The 20,465-nt window shown below is 37.6% G+C and overlaps 1 protein-coding gene across 1 annotated transcript in view; it reads left to right on the top strand.

Annotated features, from left to right (window-relative positions):
* MADD (MAP kinase activating death domain) overlaps positions 1 to 20,465 on the top strand; it is a 99,568-nt gene that overhangs the window by 71,706 nt on the left and 7,397 nt on the right. The window contains exons 21-34 of the mRNA XM_058807845.1: positions 1,987 to 2,040; positions 5,079 to 5,176; positions 5,517 to 5,600; positions 6,032 to 6,190; positions 7,645 to 7,753; positions 8,299 to 8,361; positions 8,745 to 8,865; positions 9,993 to 10,098; positions 11,145 to 11,255; positions 12,145 to 12,252; positions 12,343 to 12,507; positions 13,621 to 13,693; positions 14,617 to 14,723; positions 20,014 to 20,083. Coding sequence (XP_058663828.1) covers positions 1,987 to 2,040; positions 5,079 to 5,176; positions 5,517 to 5,600; positions 6,032 to 6,190; positions 7,645 to 7,753; positions 8,299 to 8,361; positions 8,745 to 8,865; positions 9,993 to 10,098; positions 11,145 to 11,255; positions 12,145 to 12,252; positions 12,343 to 12,507; positions 13,621 to 13,693; positions 14,617 to 14,723; positions 20,014 to 20,083 — 1,428 coding nt within the window. The remainder of the gene's footprint in view (positions 1 to 1,986; positions 2,041 to 5,078; positions 5,177 to 5,516; positions 5,601 to 6,031; positions 6,191 to 7,644; positions 7,754 to 8,298; positions 8,362 to 8,744; positions 8,866 to 9,992; positions 10,099 to 11,144; positions 11,256 to 12,144; positions 12,253 to 12,342; positions 12,508 to 13,620; positions 13,694 to 14,616; positions 14,724 to 20,013; positions 20,084 to 20,465) is intronic.

Here is a 20,465-nt window from a genome sequence, read left to right as displayed (position 1 = left end):
GTACTTACTGAAATTGCCATTACTAATTTTTAAATAATTGTTTAGTCTGGTCAGATCACTTTATTTTGGCTGGGTTTTTTAAGCAGAAAAGATTGTGCTACATACTTCATCCACATGAGGCCCTTTCTGGACCTGCTGTCCTGTTTAGTTCAGGGTCACGTAACAAAGCCATAGGTGTAGTATTTATATCCTGTGAGTTTATTTGAAGTTTTGTTTTTCTTCTGCGACTAAGTAATTAAGAGTAAAATCTAGTCTGTTTTTATTGTGCTAGGATATGCTCTACACTAAATTACCAGACAAGTCAGCTAAAAGTAAGTTAATGGCAGGTGTTGTACCTTTCAGACTGGTGATTTTTAAAGTAAAGCCATATAGACTGAGAATGGAAGAGGCCAGATGTTTTCAAAGCCCTTTAACAAACAAATTCAGTCCATCTTAGAGATTGTTATCTCTGTCAGTGTATGCTCAGCTTGATAAGCCTGTAGGATGCTGTTTGGATCCCTCAGCAATTTTATCTTATCCATCTGTCTGTTTATGAAAGTTGAAGGAACATCCATCAATCATGAAGCAGATCTAGAAATTAGCAGGCTAGAATCCATCTTTCTAGCTTTTTCTACCTTGTTTTTCATAATACTTTGGAGCCTTCCTTCACAGTTGTAATCTATCCTTTTAAATTTTTTTTGGTGGACATTTTGCTCAGTAGAACTTATTTAGAGCCTGTCTTGCCCTTATTTCTGCTATTTACAGGGTGGAATGGGTTTCTAACACACTTAAGTGACCTTTCAGTTGCTCAGAAAGTTTTCTTAAAGAGCAATAAAAGAACTTTTTACTTCTTTTTCCTTCCATTTACCACTTTTCGAAGAGGATATTCCTCTATAGCGTCCTCAACTTTAGTGGTGCTAGTGAGAGAGGACAGTGCCTGACACTTGGAGTCAGCTCACCATGGCAGCTTGTAATGTTTCCTTTGGCCAAAGGGCCACTGCCTGGAATGATCTGATGTTTCTGAGCAGAAAAGGTGACTGCATTTCAGAGAGTTGAACAGAGTGATAGAAAAGTGCAAGTGTCTCAGGACCAGTTTGTCCCAGGGCTGAGTTTCAAATTCAGTTTGAAGAAAACTTCAGACTGTCTTGCTGGTCTGCACATTGTATATTCTCTTATGGAATTCACTGACTTGATTAGAGTGCTGTGACTTCTGTGACTTTGAGTTTTGGTAGTTGGAGTGAAGCATGTCTGATATCTTGCTTATTTTAGTTCTTCATCATTTTCTATTCTCTATACCCTGATGGGAGCAAGTGGATGCAGAGGAGTTCAGCTCTTTGCATATAGGAGAGGTTCACAGGCAGAGCCAGGAATTTATTGAGAATGTTGTCAGGTCAAAAATAACTTGTAAACTTTGTGATAATATGTAGAAAATAATATTCATTAAATATTGTGTTAACCTACATTTTAATACTTTTTGAATTGCTGCTGCTGTTTTTTGTGTCTTTCTCCTTTCAGTGATATAAACTAGACATTAAAATGTTTCTGTTAGTTAGAGCTTCTGTGATGCCTACGTTTTAGAGGAGTAAATATCTGACAGTCCTAAATCCCTTTCTTGGTAAAGGTGATTTATTGTTTGTTCCTAAGAGCTGTTTTTCCTTAGTTGAGTAACTGCTGTCAAAGTGTGGCCTGTGGAGGGGAGGGGGGATGCACCACCACCACTGTGTGAAGTCATCTCTAATGTTTGAATACTGTTACTGAGAGATGATGCAGTGCTCAATACCTAACATTGATTTCTTTTAAACTGGTGTTAATTAACCCTTCACTCAGTAGTTGTCATAAAATTCTTCCTTTTTTTTTCCCCTTTTTTTCTTGGTTTTTTGTTGTTTTTTTTTTTTTTAAGGTGAAGGGGTGGGGTTTTTGTTTGAAATTTTTTTTCCCCATTTTCACCTGTCTGACCAGCTGCTGACTCTTTCTCTTTCTCTCCTGCTTTCAATGCATCTTGGGTAGAATTGTGGAACAAGCACCAGGAAGTGAAAAAGCAAAAATCTTTGGAAAAAACGAGTAAGGAAATTTAAAAAAATGTAGAAACTGACTCCTCCAGCCTCCCCATAACTGCCAACTCCGCAGGTGCAGGGTGAGCTTGCATCTCTGGCACACAGGTTTTATACTCACAAGAACAAAATCTATCCAGAAAGTCTCCACTGAAGTACCAAACAGATCTGTTTGTCCTGAGGAAATTATGTTCAAGTATATCTTCTTTTTTTTTTTTTTCCTTTCTTTTTTCCTCCCCCAATTGTTGCCTTCAAAGAAGAGGAAGTAGGTATTCTGCATCCTCACAAATCAGATAAATATTTTTTAAGATACTCCATCTCCTTTCTTAAAAGTTAAAACTTATTTAACAAGTTGTTGACATGGATATATTGATTGATTGATTAAATGTTACTGGAATGAAGAATTCCTGTTTGTTCAAGCTGTGGGATGGTGAATTTTGTTAACTGGCATCAACCATGAACAGTCAGTCTCCAACAAGAAATACTTCTGAGGGGGAGAGAGAAGGTGTATGTGAATAATTGTATTTAGTGATGGCTTCTAGAAAATAGCCTCATAATAAGGAATCAACCTGATTTTGTTTTTCATATCCCTTGGTAAAGAAGGAGTGAAATAGTTTTAGGCTGTTACAGAGTCTAAATAATAGTCTAAATCTACACAAATCTGAACATCTATTGAAGTATGATAATGAATAAAATATTGAATATGTATACTCTGCAGGTGCAATACCAGGTTTTGCTCTTTTGGTTTTGTCACTGTTGTAAATAGGGACATATGACTTAAAGGCAACAGCCAATTTATAACAACCATATTGTGGTAGGTGTTTCCTAACCATAAGCTTAGTTTGTACTTTGCAGAGCTGATGCTACCTATTTTAGAGACTGAAAATTGGGAAGGATTAATAGCTGAGATGAATGAGTGAAGATTCCTAACATTCTGACTAGGCCTGGATTTGCTTCCATTAGTTTTAGGCACCTCAGTTAAATATTTCTGTTAAGTACAAATTAGCAACTTCTGTCAAGTACAAATTAGCACGTGGAGTTAGTTCAGAGAGGATGGGGTGACTGGGGCAGCTCTGCAGTACAGCTCACTGTACTTCAGCTGTGAATTGCTTCCTGCTAGGGTAGGAGTGTGTGAGACAGACACACAGCACCATGCACAAACTGAGCCTTTCAGGTAGATGCCTACTCTGGGAGGGATAAATTGAAGCTTAGGTGTTCCATGTGTATTAGACATGTCTCCATAAAGAAAGGAAAGGGAGGATTTTAAGTGCTTGTAAATTGACAGTGATAACAATGGAGTTGTGGCTATTGTGCTCCTTAAACTCAGATACAGGCCTCAAATATCCGAACTGCTTCAGTCAATTTCAATTCCTTTAAAAGTCAAACTGCCAGAAACATATCTGAATTATGTGTTGGGACAGGAAACTCCTAATTTGTGTAAAACACACAGCAGAAATTTTGTTATTGCTGTAGTAACAAGATAGAAAACTTTTGGCTGTATCAGAACTAGAAATGATGACCACTTGAATGAGTGGATATAGACTTCTAGAAGTGAGCTGTGTATTTCAGTGGAAAATAACATTCCAAATTCTGAGAAAAGATATTTTTAGTTATTTTTCTTCATAAGTTCTGTTTATGCTTTCTCTTTCTTAGAATCTTTGAGGAGTTGATTTTACAGTAACTAAGGCATTTGGGTCTAGAGGCAAAATACTATAGCAGCTGAAGAATGCTTCCTGTAAACTCTTCACAGGAAGAATTGGTGGTTGAGTAGTAAGCTAGTATGGTCTGCCCAGCCCACTTATGGCTTTGCAATTCATGAGTTTACATGTCATCTCAAACTCACTGCCACAAATCTTTGTATATTATCCTTCTCTCTCTCTCTCTCTCCTCCCGTCCCTTTTTCTTTCCTTTTCACTATCTTATCCTCTCTAATATTACATATAATATAAACATGTTCATAATTCCCAGGTTGTTGTGATCAGTGGTTACATAGGTAGTGGCATTGTTTGTTTAGAGATACTGGCTATAGACATGGGTATATAATACAAATATTCCAGCAGCTGATCATGTCTTGCTGTTACTGAATAGTTGGCAGATATGGCTATGGCAGCAGTATTGCATTCAGTCTCTTCCCCTTTCTGAGAGTATTAACATTTTGTGTGCAGCCTATAACACACTCTTTTCTTGCATTGTTATTTACTTCATTCAGTGCTTATCCAAATTTCTTTTCAGGCTCTACCTCTCCATCATTCTCTTTTCCTTCTGCCATCCCATCTGAGGACAATAGATGATACAATTCTAGAAGTGCATGGGAAATTGAACATAAAGTTCTTTATCCTTTCTTTCCCTTCTTTGTATAGTTGGGTTAATGAATGCATGACTTAAAAGCTTGCTGATTCCTCTCTCTTTCCTACCTGTGTGATTGCCAACTCTGGAGAGCCATTTGTTAATGTAATTGGGGAATGTTGTGAAGTACAGCATCATACAAGTTGAATCTTTGAAAATCTTACTGGGTAACACCAATTGTCACTGTTTATTTTCTTGTCATGTGTTGCCTGTTTTTTGCCTAGATAGTTGCAGTGGGCAACCAAAAAACTCAGTCCAGGGCTTTGAGCAGTTTAGCTGTTCAAAAAAAGGATTCTTACTTATAAGTAAATAGATATTCTTTTTTATTACCAAGAATCAAAGGAAGTGGCTTCCTAGAGTTGAATGTCAACTGCTCTGCATGTGTTATTGTAACTGGAAGCTACTTGACTGTTGTCTGTCCTCTAATCTCTCTTGAATGGCTAAGAAAGGTACTGTTTAGTTATAGTCACTCCTGGACTTTGGAATATTTGAAATTCAAATTAATGTTGGAAGACTAGCAGATATGTTCTGCTGGCCTTGTTGTTTTCAGTACCAAGGAATAATAAAAAATGCATTAAAAATCAAAGAAATCAGAAAGCAAATCTGTTTTCTTGGTACTGTTCCTGCTTCCAGTCTGTCATCTGCTTTCTCCTATGCTGTTTTTTCTTGATACAGTAATTATTTACTCTTTCCTTTGTTCAGGACCAGAAGGTGTGAAACAGTTTGATTTGGGAGAAACGGATGAGAAGAAATCCCAAATCAGTGCAGACAGTGGCCTCAGTTTGGCCTCAGGTTCTCAGGTCAGTGGCTCCTATGTTTGCATTATTTATGTGGTAAGAGACAGGATTCTTCTATTCACTGCTTAATTATGGGAAGACTTCTAGGGTTTGAGTATTCTTGAGAGGCTCATTTGGTAAAATTTCTTTTCCCCTTTCTCTAGGGCATTGATCTTTGTAAACTAAATTACAGGACACCATGGTCTTTTTTACACTCAGACAGCAGTTTCTATTTGATTGACTAAATAGACTAAGGAAGTGTAAGGCATGAGATTCAAAAACCCAGAAGAATGGGAAGTGATGTTCTCTCCTTATGGTAAAAACTAATGTGACTCTTCTTGTCCTTTCTATGTTTTGACTGCAGAAGAGTGATTTTGACTCTATTCCCAGTGGAGGACCAACAGTTATGGTCCGAAGTACAAGCCAGGATTCTGAAGTCAGCACTGTGGTAGGACATGCCCAGAGTGAAATCTGGATGTGATTGACTGCTTGTTAAAGTGAGGAAGGGCATTTTGTGCCTACATTTTGTGTGGTATGGCAGTGTAGTGTCACACATGCATCATGTACTCTGTGAGTGCTCTCTCCAGAGCCTCTGAGTGGGTAGGAAGCATGTGTGTGTGCCAGGACATAAATGGTGCTTGCTTTATGGGCACATTACAGCATTCATATATGCTGCTACATATTGGTGTATTTATGGAACTGGTAGATTGCAATAATTCTATAAATATGTCTTAGTTTTGTATAAACTATCTATAAAAAATAGAAGTTTTTAAAGGTAACCTGAGAGCAAAAAAGGCAGATTGTTTGATGCATTAAAAATACGAGCAAATTCTCTGCTGTATTATCTCTTGAAGGTAATTGCTTTATTTTTCTCCACAGGTTAGTAACAGTTCTGGAGAGACATTGGGAGCAGACAGTGACTTGAGTAGCAACGCTGGTGATGGCCCGAGTGTGGAAAATGGTGGCAATTTAGCAGGATCCAGAGGCACTGTGTCAGACAGTGAAATTGAGACAAACTCTGCTACTAGCTCTATCTTTGTAAGGGCATTGTAAATTTCATTTTTTTTAAATAGATCTCGTACAGTAATATTTCAATGTGTGTGCATGGATGCAATAGGATCTCTGATTCCGTTCTAAGGCTTAATCAGCAATGACTTACAATACTACAATGTCAAAGATGTAGTTTTGTCTGGGTCCACATACCTTTCTTCATTTCCTGTGCAATAAATGGCTTTTTGAAAGTCGTAGATTCAATCTTGCACCACTTTAGAGACTCTAGTAATGTTTAATATTAATTCAATATTTCTCTCAACCAAATGGACATTTGGTGGGCATTGTTCGTCCTTAACTAAAAGGAAAATTCCCTGTTTCCTAGGGGAAGCTGCTTGATAGAGTAAAGGAGTGATCCATTTTAGTTTTAGCAGCTGTTCTGTTTCTTTGAAGTATTACTTTAGTCCTATTTGAAGAGTAGGCATAACTTTCAAATATATTTGCCTAGTTGGAAGATCTGTATACAGTAAAACCCAAATAATTTGTGAGTGCTTCCTTTTGGAAAGTCCTTGATTATTGTGTATAACCTCTGATATACATCTTACCAAGAAAATAATGATACATTTGATTTGGCTAAATCAAGCTCTCAGCAAAATAAGAAAACTTGCAGTGCCTTAAGATTGGTCTCAGTGTGTTCACTATTTTGTAATCTTGATAAGTAGAAGCCTTTACAGGGCTTCTACTTCTAATGTTAAAAGCAAACAAAACCATTGTGTTTTATGGCAGATTTCTACAAAAAGCATGAAAATGATTTAACCATGTCTGCTTCCTTAGTTGCAAGTGGGTGTCCTCTCAGTTACTGAAGAGTCAGACATTTTTTCTAACATTTACTTTTCTGTGTTTTTGTACTAAACTAAATAGAATAGAATTAAATAGAAATGAAATAGAATTTTAAGAAACCTTGCAAGAGATTTAGAAGAAAGATGATGGGTGTATATGATGTGCAATGAATTCAAATATTGCACCATAATTTACCTGGTGTAGCAAAATAAATGGACCACCTTTGGTTGTCACTGTTGTCATGGTTCCTGCTGGCTGGTCTTCCCAACTCTCACTCTTCAGGCCAGATGAGATGGAATTATTTGCTTAATGTCACACCTTTATGAATGCATAAGTGTGAAATATGGGGGATGACAGAAGAGGTTCTTCCCTTCAGTCTGGGGCTTGCATTTTTGTTTTGCCTCAGTTTTCCTTCAGGGAAGCACTGTGCCTCCTCTGTGTTTTGATTTCTGTGTTTGTCTCTCTTTGATTTTTCTTTGGCTGACTCTGGATGTTTAAATGTGTAACGTTGCTCTGAACAAAACAATTGTTTTGTGCATGTTTGCAGGAGAAGCTTTTTTGAAGTATAGCTTGCAAACTTGTGTCTGTTAAACCCAACAGCACAAGAGAGAGCCCTGCAGGGTGCAGAGTTAAATTGCCAATACCTCTTTTATTATTTTCAGGCCAAGTCTCACAATCTGAAGCAGAGTGTGAAGGATAGCAAAGGGAGCACTCCGGGGAGAGGTCCAGAGGATGGGAACCAGCGTGTCTATCTATATGAAGGACTTTTGGGTAAGCTATTTTTTTTTTGTGGGGAGGGAATCTTTCAGGTTGAAGTTCAGATGAAATCATGTCTAGGACAGACTGGAGTTTTCACTTTCCCTGACACTGTTTTTAACCTCTAACTGTTGTCCATGCTGGTAGAATAGGAAGGCACATCAGACCATTCAGAGTAAAGCCAAAGTTTTGCTGGGGAAATTGAGTAAGTGTAAGAGGAGATTGGTGTGAGTGGTGTAGTTTGCATAAAATTAAATCTATCCAAGTCTCTTGCTCTTCTTGAATACAAATTCTTTAAACAATATGAAGAAGGGGAGAAGGAAGTTAGCTATGTGTGGAAAGCTAAAATATTTCACTGATCTTGAAAAAAGATCATTCAGCTTAAGTCACTGAACAGAGGGCTAAACTCAGAATATGAAAGGGCTTCAAGTAGCTCCCTTGAATTAGGAGTACATTGGCTATTTTGTATTTTGTCTGGACTTGTTGTTAATCAAAAGCTCTCTCTTCCTGTGTTTTTCATCCTTCCCATTTATCGTTCCTACCTGCTTGGAATGGTGCAGGTAGGGATAAAGGATCTGTCTGGGACCAGTTAGAGGATGCTGCAATGGAAACCTTCTCTCTGAGTAATAATCTTATCTTTCCACTTCTCTGTGTGTTTGCTGTGGTCTGTGTCTGTGTGAGATATTCCTGTCTCTTTTGGGCAGTGTTAACAGTTATGGAAGAAGTTATACTCCTTAAAGAATAGAGATGAGAGGTATTTGACTGTCAGGGATTAAAAATATTGTGCCATTAATTAGAATGAGAGATTTGTCTTGTCTTTTCTTTTACACTTTTTTTCAGTTGTGATATTGTTTGTGGTTTCAAGTAACCTTATTTTTTTTAAATATAGTTTAATTGTGTGTTGGCTTATGGTATTTTCAAGGAGTGGGATTGAACAGGAATTAATCATAAAGTATCTGACTGGAATAAACAGAATAAATGCTCAATTTTTTTATACATTGCATAGGCAAAGAGCGTTCAACTTTGTGGGACCAGATGCAGTTCTGGGAAGATGCTTTCTTGGATGCTGTGATGTTAGAGAGAGAAGGAATGGGGATGGACCAGGGACCTCAGGAGATGATTGACAGGTAAATTCTTTAGTAGACATTTTTCCTCCTCATTGTTTCACCTGGGGCTGAAATAGTAAAAATAGTAAGGAAAAATTATTTTAATTCTGCTTAACATGCTATTGTCACTTTGTAAACCTTGCTACTATACCTGACTATTCCAAAGGGACCCTTTCTTGTTTCTGCTGTTCAGTAGGTCCTGATACTGAAATACTTGTCTTTAGTTATGACATACTTTTTTACTCTTGTGGTGAGATATTTCCTGAGAAATCGGTTATGTAAGCATAAGAACAATATGAACGGATGGAATAGACTAGATCATTAGTAAAGTAAGAGATTTCTGTGGCTATATTCTGGAATAATAGTGTGTTGACATACAGTGGAAGAATTAAATAGTTCCAGAAATGGCATTTTGAGCCTTCTCAAAATGCAAAGTAACTTAAAGGTGTTTTCACAGCTTGTAGTTAAAACAAAACAAAAAAGCTCATGAGGAAACCACTCTCTAGAAATATCTACGTGGTTGCCTAAGGCTTGACTGTTTCTAAGATGTCAGTCTTGACTCATTTCCTCTTCCTCCCCCCAGCTCTATTAACAGCTGATCATTCTGTGCTCTTTTCTACCACCTGCAGCTCTCCTGCCTCCATCCATGTTATCAAGGATCATGAAATCTGGTAGCCAAAATAAGAACTAGTTTGGGGTGATAATTTCAAAACTATTATTCCAGAAACTGCCTACCTTACTGGAAAAAGAGAGTGCCTGGTGCACTTCCTTCATCAGCTTTCTTCTGCCTTGCAGTTGTATTTAAGCTCTAATGTGGGATAGCTCCTGTGCTGAGTTATGTGTTCTTCTGACAGTTGTAATTGTCACGGAGCTGCCACTGCAGAGAACAGGAAATGGATGATAAGCCCAGCAGACCACTAACAAATTTCCCACTGAGCAGATGTTATTTGCTTCAACTAGTTAATAATTAAGGGAAATGTTTCATTACTGATGACAGTGTTTTACTGGAAAATGCCCATTTGACTTAGTGTTTTCAGAGGTTTTATTTGCTGTACGCTTTGCAAACAGTGCTGTGTCCTCTGCCAGAGCTTTTGGGAAGTGGATGAAGAATGCCTGTGAGTCTGCCTCAGATGTAGCTCTTCTTGCAGGTATCTTTCCCTGGGAGAACACGATCGAAAGCGTTTGGAGGATGATGAGGATCGCTTGTTGGCTACACTGCTGCATAATATGATTGCTTATATGCTTATGATTAAGGTGACTTCTTGTTCTTTTTAATAGATTGCTACTCAGATTTAAGCAGTATATTTTGTTTGTGTTGTTTTTAAACCATACATCGCTGTTTATGAAACTCAGAACTGTGGATAATAAAGGCAGTTTCTAGTAGAAACTGCAAAGTTGGAAGGCTTTCTGTTACTAGAGAGATGAATTTATTTGAGCTGTTAAGGGAAGCATAATCCTGCTAACCAAACACTTAGGTACTTTATTTTCTTGTTTTGCATAACAGAGCCTAGTAGGCTTTAATTGTAAAATATATTGAGAAATACAGTGCTTCTTTCAAGCACAAAGAATTCTTGTCAAAGGAAGGAAACAGATTGAGTTTGTTTTATATACTCCACAACATTAAGGTCATAAAACAAATGTGTTAAAAAACAGTGTTTGATCCAGCTTGAAATCAGCACTCAAACATGGGTGTAAGGTCTTTGAAGCCTTTAGTATCAGTGGCTGGCATTCGTAGTAGCCTTTTGAAATGGCAAGTGAGGCAGAAATATTTTGCTTCTGAGCTTGCCTGCTGCTCATCTTCAGGAAGAACCTTTTGCTGTTTGAAGGCTCTCTGGGCGTGTTTGTTAGAGCCACAGCCTAGTGACCAGGAAACACACGGTGAAAGAACAAGAACTCTGAAAGATATTGTGTTGTGTTGAGGGCTCCACAGCTTCATAACTTGAGTCTGTGCAGAGAAAGAGGTGGAGGAGCTGGTATGGCCAATGAGACTCAGAAGTGGTAACATGGAGAACCGAGGCTTTTGATGTCAGTAGTTGGAAGTGGTGGGTAGTGCAACTGCAGCTTGTGCACATGGGCAGGCCGGAAATCTGTTGCACACAGCATCACTTGCACAGTAGCTGGAGAAAGTGGGATATGTGCAATGTGGTCCTGTACTGCTGATTAAAGAGGCCCTAGCATGGGTGAATTGGATATAAGTTGTTCTGCTTCTTAGCAATGGAAACCAAGATATATTTGGGAGATTGGAGTTGCCTCCTGTGAATAGAGAAGAGTATGCAACTGTCTGTATATCTGCTTTCTAGGTGAACAAGAATGATATTAGGAAAAAGGTGCGACGTCTAATGGGAAAATCACATATTGGATTGGTGCACAGCCAGCAAATAAATGATATTCTAGACAAACTTGCCAATCTGGTAAGTAAAACAGTGATGAGTGGGATATACCTCTGGGAACTACAGTGGAGGAAATAAATTGCCTGAAAAATCTTATGTATATTCTCTGCAACACTAATTTAAAAGTATTAAAAATAATTAATTGAAGTTTTAAATGCTGCTCTTCACAGATATAGAATAAAGACTGTGACTATATGACCCTGTTTATAATGTTTTAATGTTACACAGTTATCAGTAAGAGCTGCAATACAAATATGTATAAACATGACACTTATATACAACAGTTCTGTGCAACATTAATGTTTTCTTAATAACGTTTGTTGGCAGGAACCTTTATGATGACTATGACTGTAAGAAGAGTTTAGTTGTCTATCAACTTCCAGGCCACTATAAGACTTAGAGCAATCAGTTTCTGCACAAAACTGTTCCCAGTATTCATAGCGAATAAACCTGATGTCCTCTAATGATCAATAAGAATATAGGCTAAAGCTTCAGTTAGTAAATCTAGCCACTTTTTAACACAACCATCACCCAGATGGACACAACTTAGGCTCTTTTAAAGGTAATTTCTACCTTTGGAACTTACTTTTCTGCTCAGAAAAGGCACAAAATGATCTTATAATTAATTGGGAAAAATCAGACCAGTTTACTGCAATGATACCAGAACTCAGACACCTCACTTTCCCATACTGAGTATGGTACCACATGAATATTTTGTGCTGTCTTAACTCTCCCAGTCACACTTGTTGAAACTAAACTTACTAGAGTATCTTGCTTACAGCTTTGTCCAAAATTGTCTCCAATGAGCTCATTAAATACTGTTAAAATTCTTTTTTCTTTCATTTGTGACAGCTAATGTTTTGGGATTTTCCCAATGTTCATTCATGACTGCATGTGGTTTTTTTTCTAGAATGGACGGGAACTCCCTGTGAGACCCAGTGGCAGCCGCCACATCAAGAAGCAGACTTTTGTAGTACATGCTGGGACAGACACAACAGGAGACATATTTTTCATGGAGGTAGAGACAAGAATAATTCTAATGCAACCAGTAGCAGAAGATATAAGAGAAACAGCATTAAAAATCTTACATAATATTTTGTGCTCCCAGGTATGTGATGATTGTATTGTGCTGAGGAGCAACATTGGAACTGTGTATGAACGTTGGTGGTATGAGAAGCTCATCAACATGACTTACTGTCCCAAAACAAAAGTGCTTTGCCTCTGGCGCAGGAATGGTCAGGAGACACAATTGAACAAGTTCTACACAAAGAAGGTTTGCATCTTGTTTAATATACACAATACTGCAGGGAAAACTGCGCAGAAAAAAATAAATCCTTTGTGTGTCATATTCCATGTTTAATCAAAAAACAGCACTCTCTTGCCAGCACTGGTTACTGAACTGCAATGGCTGTTTAGCAGCACTGACATCTGAAGCTGGCCTTGTGCCCTGTCATTTACTTGAAGGCAGTTGTCCACCAGAAAGTTTTTAAGAAATGACACGAAACTTTTTTGTTGGAAGAAGGAAAGCATCAGTATTACTAAATATTGTGTGAGCTTGCAGGCTTGTGAAGATAGTAAAAATACTACAGAGGATTCATGGGCAAAACCTAAATAAAACTATGCCCTAGGAGTTAATTGTATAATTTTTGATCTTAGAATTCTGGAATGGCTTGGGTTGAAGGGGACCTTTAAGATCACCTACTTTAAACACTCCACTGCCATGGGTCACCTTCCATTAGTCCTTCTGTCCATGTCACTGACAAAGGTGTTAAACAGCATCGGACCCAGTACTGACACCCAAGGAACAGCACTTGTCACTGGTTTCCACTTGGATGCCGAGCCATTATCTCAACTATTTTGAGTTTGTCCATCCATCAGATTTGTTCCTTTCTAGCTCAGCTCTGTGTCCTGTATCTTGGGCTATTGACAGAAAATGTTCTTAAATTTATCTCTGAGATTATGGCTTAATCTCAGAGTTGCAGGAAGAGGAAGAGAAGAATATGCCATAAGGAAATTGATAAAAATAACAAAAGATAGGTATGAGGTGCATGACTAACAATATTGATTGCTGCAAGCTGAAAGAAAAGAGGGATTATTTTGATGCCTGTTCTACAGTAAGAAACTGCATAGACTTGGTTAGAATGTGCCAGTGCATGAACTCTTCACTAATTTATGTGGTTAAATGTTATGAAATAGTTTCTCTATCATCTTGTAAAACAAATATAAATACTAACTAGTAATAAGGTGTGCTTGAATTTGTATGGGCTTTTGGTCATTGGGCACCACATGGGGTTTGTTCTTTCTGTAGAACCTTAGAATCTTGCTGTTCTTTTCCCTCCCTTGGTAATTTGGAGGAATAACATTGTATTACTCTTATATCTGTTAGTGTCGGGAACTGTACTACTGTGTAAAAGACAGCATGGAACGAGCAGCAGCAAGGCAGCAAAGCATTAAACCAGGTACAAGATTTTAAATGTTGGGAACTTTTATTGTTTAGTCTGCAATCAGCAATTTTTTTTTATTAATAACTCCTTTGAACATAATCTCCTTTTACTTGGAAATCTTGGGATAACTTTGTGCATCTATATGCAAGTAGCAGATTGTTGTCTTTAGCAAGAGTGTATTTGAAAGGTAGGTTAAGAATTGGACAATAATATAGTATTAAAAATATGGTTTGAAAAGTGTTTGCATTATGTTAAAAGCCATTCCCCAGAGCTGAGTGGTTCTGCAAAAAATGATGATTTTTCAAAAATAATTTTAAGAACGCACTTTTTAGCTGAACTGAATAATGCATAAGAAACTAGATGAAAATGTCTAGATTATTTACCTATTAATAACCTCTATTATTATTTAAATAATATTTTGACATTTTAATTACTTAAAGTAATACCATGCCATGCAGCTCACAAATACAAGTCTCCTTTGTGCTGCTTATGTATCTGTACTTAAGATTATGCTCTCTATGGTATTATGTGAGTGCAGGATGTTGCTATTCAGAAATGAAATGTGGCATTTGAAGCAAACAAACAATACCCCAATATGACATGCAATAAATACAGGATGAACTGACATTGATGTTGCTTCATGTTACCAGAATGAAACTTATTACAATTCAAAAAATTCTAGTGGTTCTTAGAAAGCTGTCATTAGTGAGTGGACTCACTGAAATGGTCTCTACTATTCTTAGTAGTGTCCTTTTGCTATGCAGCTCAGTAGGAATTATGTTTTTACTATTTAATAATTTAATATTCCCCTTCAGCATACCATGACTTGGCTGACTGCTTTCTCCTCTCTCTCTCTCTCTCTCTCTCTCTCTCTCTGAATTTTTCTTTTGGTTTGTTGTTTTTGTTTTGGATTTTTTTTTTCTTTATTAACATCACAGGCCCTGAGTTGGGTGGTGAGTTCCCTGTGCAGGATATGAAAACTGGTGAAGGAGGTCTTCTTCAGGTCACACTGGAAGGAATTAACCTGAAATTTATGCACAGTCAGGTATGAGGGAAATCTATGAGAAGACTGAGCATGAAGCTTTCTGCAGCACGCCTGTACAGGTGTTTCCTCTTCCCAGAGTATCAGTGAGGAGAGGGAATGGTTTGATGTGGGTAAAAAAACTTAAGATATGTTTACACTCAAACCCACAATCATGTATCTGTCTATCTATCTATATATATGTGTGTGTAAAAACACACTGAAATTAAATGTCCTCAGGAAAACTATAGTCTGGTAAAGAAAAATGTTGATAGTTCTTTCAGCTTCTTGTTTGTTGTGGTCTTAATTGTCTAAGCAGAAAACAAATGTTAGCCTGTATTAAGGGACAGAAAAAGTGATCAATAATAATCTAAGCTGCTATAATGCATCACACTGTGAACAAATCCTCATTGCATAAGCAGTCAGCCTTAAAGATACAGTGTTTGAGTATTACAGGTACAGAAGGCAACCTTCTGCATTGTATCTCATCTATTGTATTTTAAAATTTTAGAAATTATCTGTAGAAATTTGTAAAAAAATAAAATAGGACACTGGCTCTTGATATAATTCACAAAAATAAGAAAAAAGTACTGGTTTCTTTTTCCTTCCAAAAAGCAGATATTGTGGGCATAGAGGAAACACAAGTAGAATTGTCATTTCTTCCTTTCTCTGGATGTTGTTTCTGTTGCTTCCTTTGATCCTTGTTTTTTATTTTGCTTTATGTTTTTTGTTTTGCATATATGAAATGCATGCTATGCTAGACAGTAGAATCAATTTTTAGGGGAGAAGGGAGAGTGTGTGTATGTGTGAGTGAGAGAGAGAAAGAAAGAAAAGCTTCTGTCAGTTCTCTGTGAAGTGTTTTTTCCTTTCCTCCTGACTAGACTTTTCTCCCCACACAAGCTTTGCTTTTCTTTGAGGATACATCAGTGTAGATCCCACTGGAAGTGCACATGCATCTCAAACACACATGCTCAGAATCTTTAATACTTCTCCCAAGGTCACAGCCGCACCATGTGCCACTTTGAGTTCATATGTGCCAGTCTAAGGAGTGGAGAGTTGTGAACCTCCCTCTTAAAAATCCCTTAAAACCTCTCTTAAAAATCCCACCTGCAATGTCCAACCTGCTGTAGAGTTTCAGACCTACTCTGTGATGGAACACTCTACTCGACTAAGTTACAGATTTTATCTTTTCATTGGGTGTGCTGAAATACAAAGAACTGTAGGAGGAAGTTATTGGTTGCACAGAATGAATTTTCATAGTTCTTGAAAATGATAGGTCTAAAACCTTTGAAAATTAAACCCTGGTCTCAAAGCAACAGTATGATATCCTTATAGATGGATATAATAGAAATTAATTTGTTCTAAGGTAAGGACAAAAAATAGGAATGTTCTGTTTGCTACTTTGCCCAGAAGTCAAAAAAGTTCTGGTATAACTGCTCGTCTCTATGGAGATGAGTCCATTTCATAAATGAAAAGGCAGGCAAATTCACATTTGCAGTGAGAAAGGACATAGGAAAAGATAGCCACATCAGCAGCAGCATGGTTTCTTAAGCATTGCAGGCATCTTCACAAGACCAAGACCCTCAGTGTGTGCACGTAGTGAGCACACATGTATTTGTGCAAAAGAAAAATTCCAGATGCAAGCCTTATTTTTTTTTCCTGAAAGGCTGGAATGACATTCAGAAATAACTAGGGAAACCTTGTGCTGATTTTTAGTATGGGACTGTCTGGAGCATTACTTTAATTTTGTACAAACAGGTACTGAGACCTGTGCTACTACCAGAACTCATAGAATACCAGCTTTATCATATCCTTTCTTAGAGAGAATGGTGTTCTAATTTGCTGTCTGTCATGAAGATTCCTATCTTTTTTCTGGAAAAGAGTCTGTACAGGCCAGACCCATGACATATGCCAGCAATCTCCCTTACCTGAAGGATTATTCCTACTCTTCATCACCTTTCCAGTGAAGCTATTGCCATTGCTTAAGATGGATATTGAAACAAGTGCAGTTCTGGAAAATACACTGCATTTATTCAATATGTTTAATTCTTGGTCTGTTAGATTATGTGACCAGGGCATTCAGTACCATTTAGGGGATCCAAGATATGTAACCTTGTTTTCCTTTTCAAAGCAGAGTGTCTAGACAGATAACAAACATGTATCATTTGAGGGTATCTGTAGAATGGACAACTGTAGCAATTACATAAAGGATTCCTACTAGTTGCATCATGCAAAAAAAAAAAAAAACCTCCAGTTTCATAATCTTTGGAGCTAAAGGATGTTGGCATTCTTATTCTGACACTGATCAACGAGTCTGTTTTCTTAATGAAAGGTCTGCTATTCTGGATGATTTTTTTTCAATTCTTGTATACATTGTGTGAATTGCTTCCTAAGGCAGTTGATTTCAGAATATTTATATAAGCATCATTGAAACCAGGATCCCACAGCTGTTTTTCGGTGTTGAAAATGGCATTTTTTATTTCTGTTGAGTTTGAATGGGAATACTGACCAACAAAAGCCTACAGGATCTCATCAGGCCCAACTTTCTCTTCATCTTCCTCTCCTTACTTAATATGACGGCCCTGTTCTTGGCTATCTTTCCAAGTACTCTTTTCAGTATTGTGGCTTACTAGTATAAGAGATTTATGTTGCTCTGCTTGATTGGACATCATAGAACTCATTTAGAACATAGGAAGAGGGCTTTCCACTTTTTAAAAGAAAAATATACATGGAGTCTATGTGAGAAGACTGAACATGCTGCTTCAGTGTAAAGCTTGCTGTTATGAAGGTGTTTTTGAAGGCTCTTGATTTGTGGTGTGTGTACTTTCTTACCATCTTGTGAATTCCTTAGGCAATGTCTCAGATGCATGGTGGGACAATCTGTTATTGACATGTGAGAGTTGTCTTTAGTGTTCACAGATTGTCTCACCATGCTGCAGCACATGTAAGTTCAAGAATAAAAATGTTGAAGTCTGTCTGCACCTAGCAGGTTAGAGTATGTTCTTTAGAACAGTGAGGAATCATGTACCTGTGGCATTGGCAGATAATTCTGAGTTCACATCTACAAACTCTGTTGATATTGGGACTCAGTAGCCTGTGCCCGAATACATCTGTGTCAAGAATAGATGGAAGCTTAATAAAAGATGCATAAGGCACATGCCCATCTACAGTAGGATCCACACTGAATGCTCTGTCTTGAGGAGCCACAGTTTCCCTAGGGTAAGTAACTGCTATTTCCTTTATGTGTGTTTTCTGATGGAGTGAGAGGAGAGCATCTCTGTCCCTTAAACAATATAGCAAGAAATTGCCCTTTAACTCATATCTTCTGAAAATGGATGGTAATTGTGACAAACTTGATAAATTTTCGTCTTGCTCATAGGTCTTGTGGAAATGCAGCGCTCTGTAACATTAACTCAGATCGTGAGCACCTGGGCAGTCACGTCTCTTAGGCAGTTTTACTCTTCCCAGATAAAATGGCCAGTGTTCTGCCTGAGCCTTTCTACTGAGTTTCTGAATTTTTGTGCTTCAGACTATTAGCAAAAACTTTCCATAGCAAAGATTACAGAATAAACAGAACTAAGTGCAGCGAAGAAAGTATTATGTTATTGATTTGTTTATTCTGTAACTGTACCTCAAAAATTAAAATGTTTTTGACCAAGTAAAGTAATATAGAATATGAATGAAAGCAGGCAAATAAAAAAAAAAGATGGGATTAAGTCTCCTTTCCCTTGAGTGCTTGAACATAAACGGAAATAAAGATTTCTTGTTAAGTAAGTGGAAGTTTTGAGGTTTTATGTTGAACAAAAAATATCTCAGGTCTGTTGGTTAGTTCTCTGTCAATAAAAATAATAGTAAAATTCCTTTGACTTGAAAATCAGCATGTCTTATCTCAGATTTACTGATCTTCTTGACAATAAGTCTCTTCAAAAAACTCCACAACAATTTCTAGTGTTGACATCCTTTGTCTTTCATGCATAGCATATAATGCATGACTACATTGGTGTTGCTAATATGGGATTCAAGAGGGTTGCAGAGTTTTCCTTTCCCGTCTTTCTAAGACAATGAAGTTTCTCTAGTACCATTTAAAAAAAAAGGTCCTGAGATCATGGTGTCCTAAAAGTGTAGGCACTTCAAGTATCCAACCACACTATTGTAATACAGTTTTTAAAGGACTTCTCTAAGGTGTTTGACATACACACTCCAAATATTAGGCAATGTTACTCTTAGTGTTTCTCTTGCCTTGAAAAGCAAGTCTATTAGAAAGTGGGATATGGATTAACCTCTTTATAGCACTTGCTACAGCTTCTTATGTCTGTGTACTGACTTTGACCCTTCTAGACATGTGCACAAGAAGGGTCTGTTTTGCATCTTCAAATAGATTGGATGTTAAACAAACTCATTATGCAAAGAGAACTTGTTTATTCATGCAGTCTTGGTATCTGCGTTCTGGACTGAGAAACCTCGTTGTGTAGTTCAACAGCTTTTTGGGGTTCGTGTATGTAAAACATGACTTTAAGGCAGGTTTGTTTTCTAAATGACTTGCTCAGCTGGCAGAGCCATATGTGAAGTGAGCAAAACCAGAACAGGTTCCAAACTCTCCCATCCTGCTTCAAGCAGAAAACTGGTACTGACTGTGAAAAGGAGATTGTTCCAAGAGTAACTCTGAAGATTGTGTGTCATAAACTCCAGTAAAATCTTACATGGCAGAAATGTCAGAGAAAAGAAAGGTTGGTGGTTCCTCATTGGATTCAATTTGACTACTTGGTAGGTTAGGAGTATCAGGGTGGGAAGTATAGTGCCCCTTACCTGCCCTCTGTGCTGGAGGAGGATGCATGGAGGGGCAGAAACTACCTGGGATGGATCAGAGGCTACAAACAGTGCCAAATTTGGGAGCCAGCTTTATTCTCGTCCCCCTCTTTTGCTGTATTTCAGGTGTGTTGGTATTCTTTTTGCAATAACTCATTTGAGTGCCTGAAGGGGTAGCAATGTTGGATATGTCAGAGTTACTAACTCCTTCGTTTCTCTTCCATGCTTTCTCCTCCTGCAAGGAGCGGAAGGTACTTCATCTTCTGCTGTCTTCGCTTCTTAGCACTTTTAAGTTTTTTGTTGATTTCTAGCATTGTGGCAAGTTTGTCTTCTGAATATTTATTTCACCCTTTATTTATGTATTAAACTGTAAATGAACTGGTAGTGTATGCTATCAAACTTCAGGTTGTACCTGTTGTGATGATGTTTTTGTTTAATTTTGATTTTTGGCTTAAAAAAACCTCCAAACCCAACTAATTTTATGTTACTTTTCCTCCTGTTTTTGTAGGTTTTCATAGAGCTGAATCACATTAAAAAGTGCAATACTGTGCGAGGAGTCTTTGTCCTGGAGGAATTTGGTAATTACATTATTTTGATATTAGGTCTGTACTCACATGGCAGTAACTCAAATTTCCAGTCTTCAGATTCAGAGTTGCATTGCAGTTTCAAAGATGGGAGAGAATGTAGATTGCCTGTAAGGAGTTGCCTGAGACATGGGTGACTTTACATAAAAGTTTCCTCATTAATTTTTATCATATTAAGATTTCTGATCTAGGTGCTTTTTATTATTAGACAGAGAATGAGTCTTTTGAAACAAACAGAAACCAGATGTGGGTGTGTGTGAGAATTGTCTTGGTCTGTTCCTTTTTCATCTGAGAAACCACATTTTTAAAGCAGGATTTAAAGTTGATCTTTCTCAACACACCACGCTTTCATTACAAAGAATTATTGTTAATTGCA

This window comes from Ammospiza caudacuta, chromosome 6 (genome assembly GCF_027887145.1).
Source record: "Ammospiza caudacuta isolate bAmmCau1 chromosome 6, bAmmCau1.pri, whole genome shotgun sequence".
NCBI lineage: Eukaryota > Metazoa > Chordata > Aves > Passeriformes > Passerellidae > Ammospiza > Ammospiza caudacuta.
Note: the sequence above shows the minus strand (reverse complement) of the source record. Positions and strands in the feature narration are given on the sequence as shown.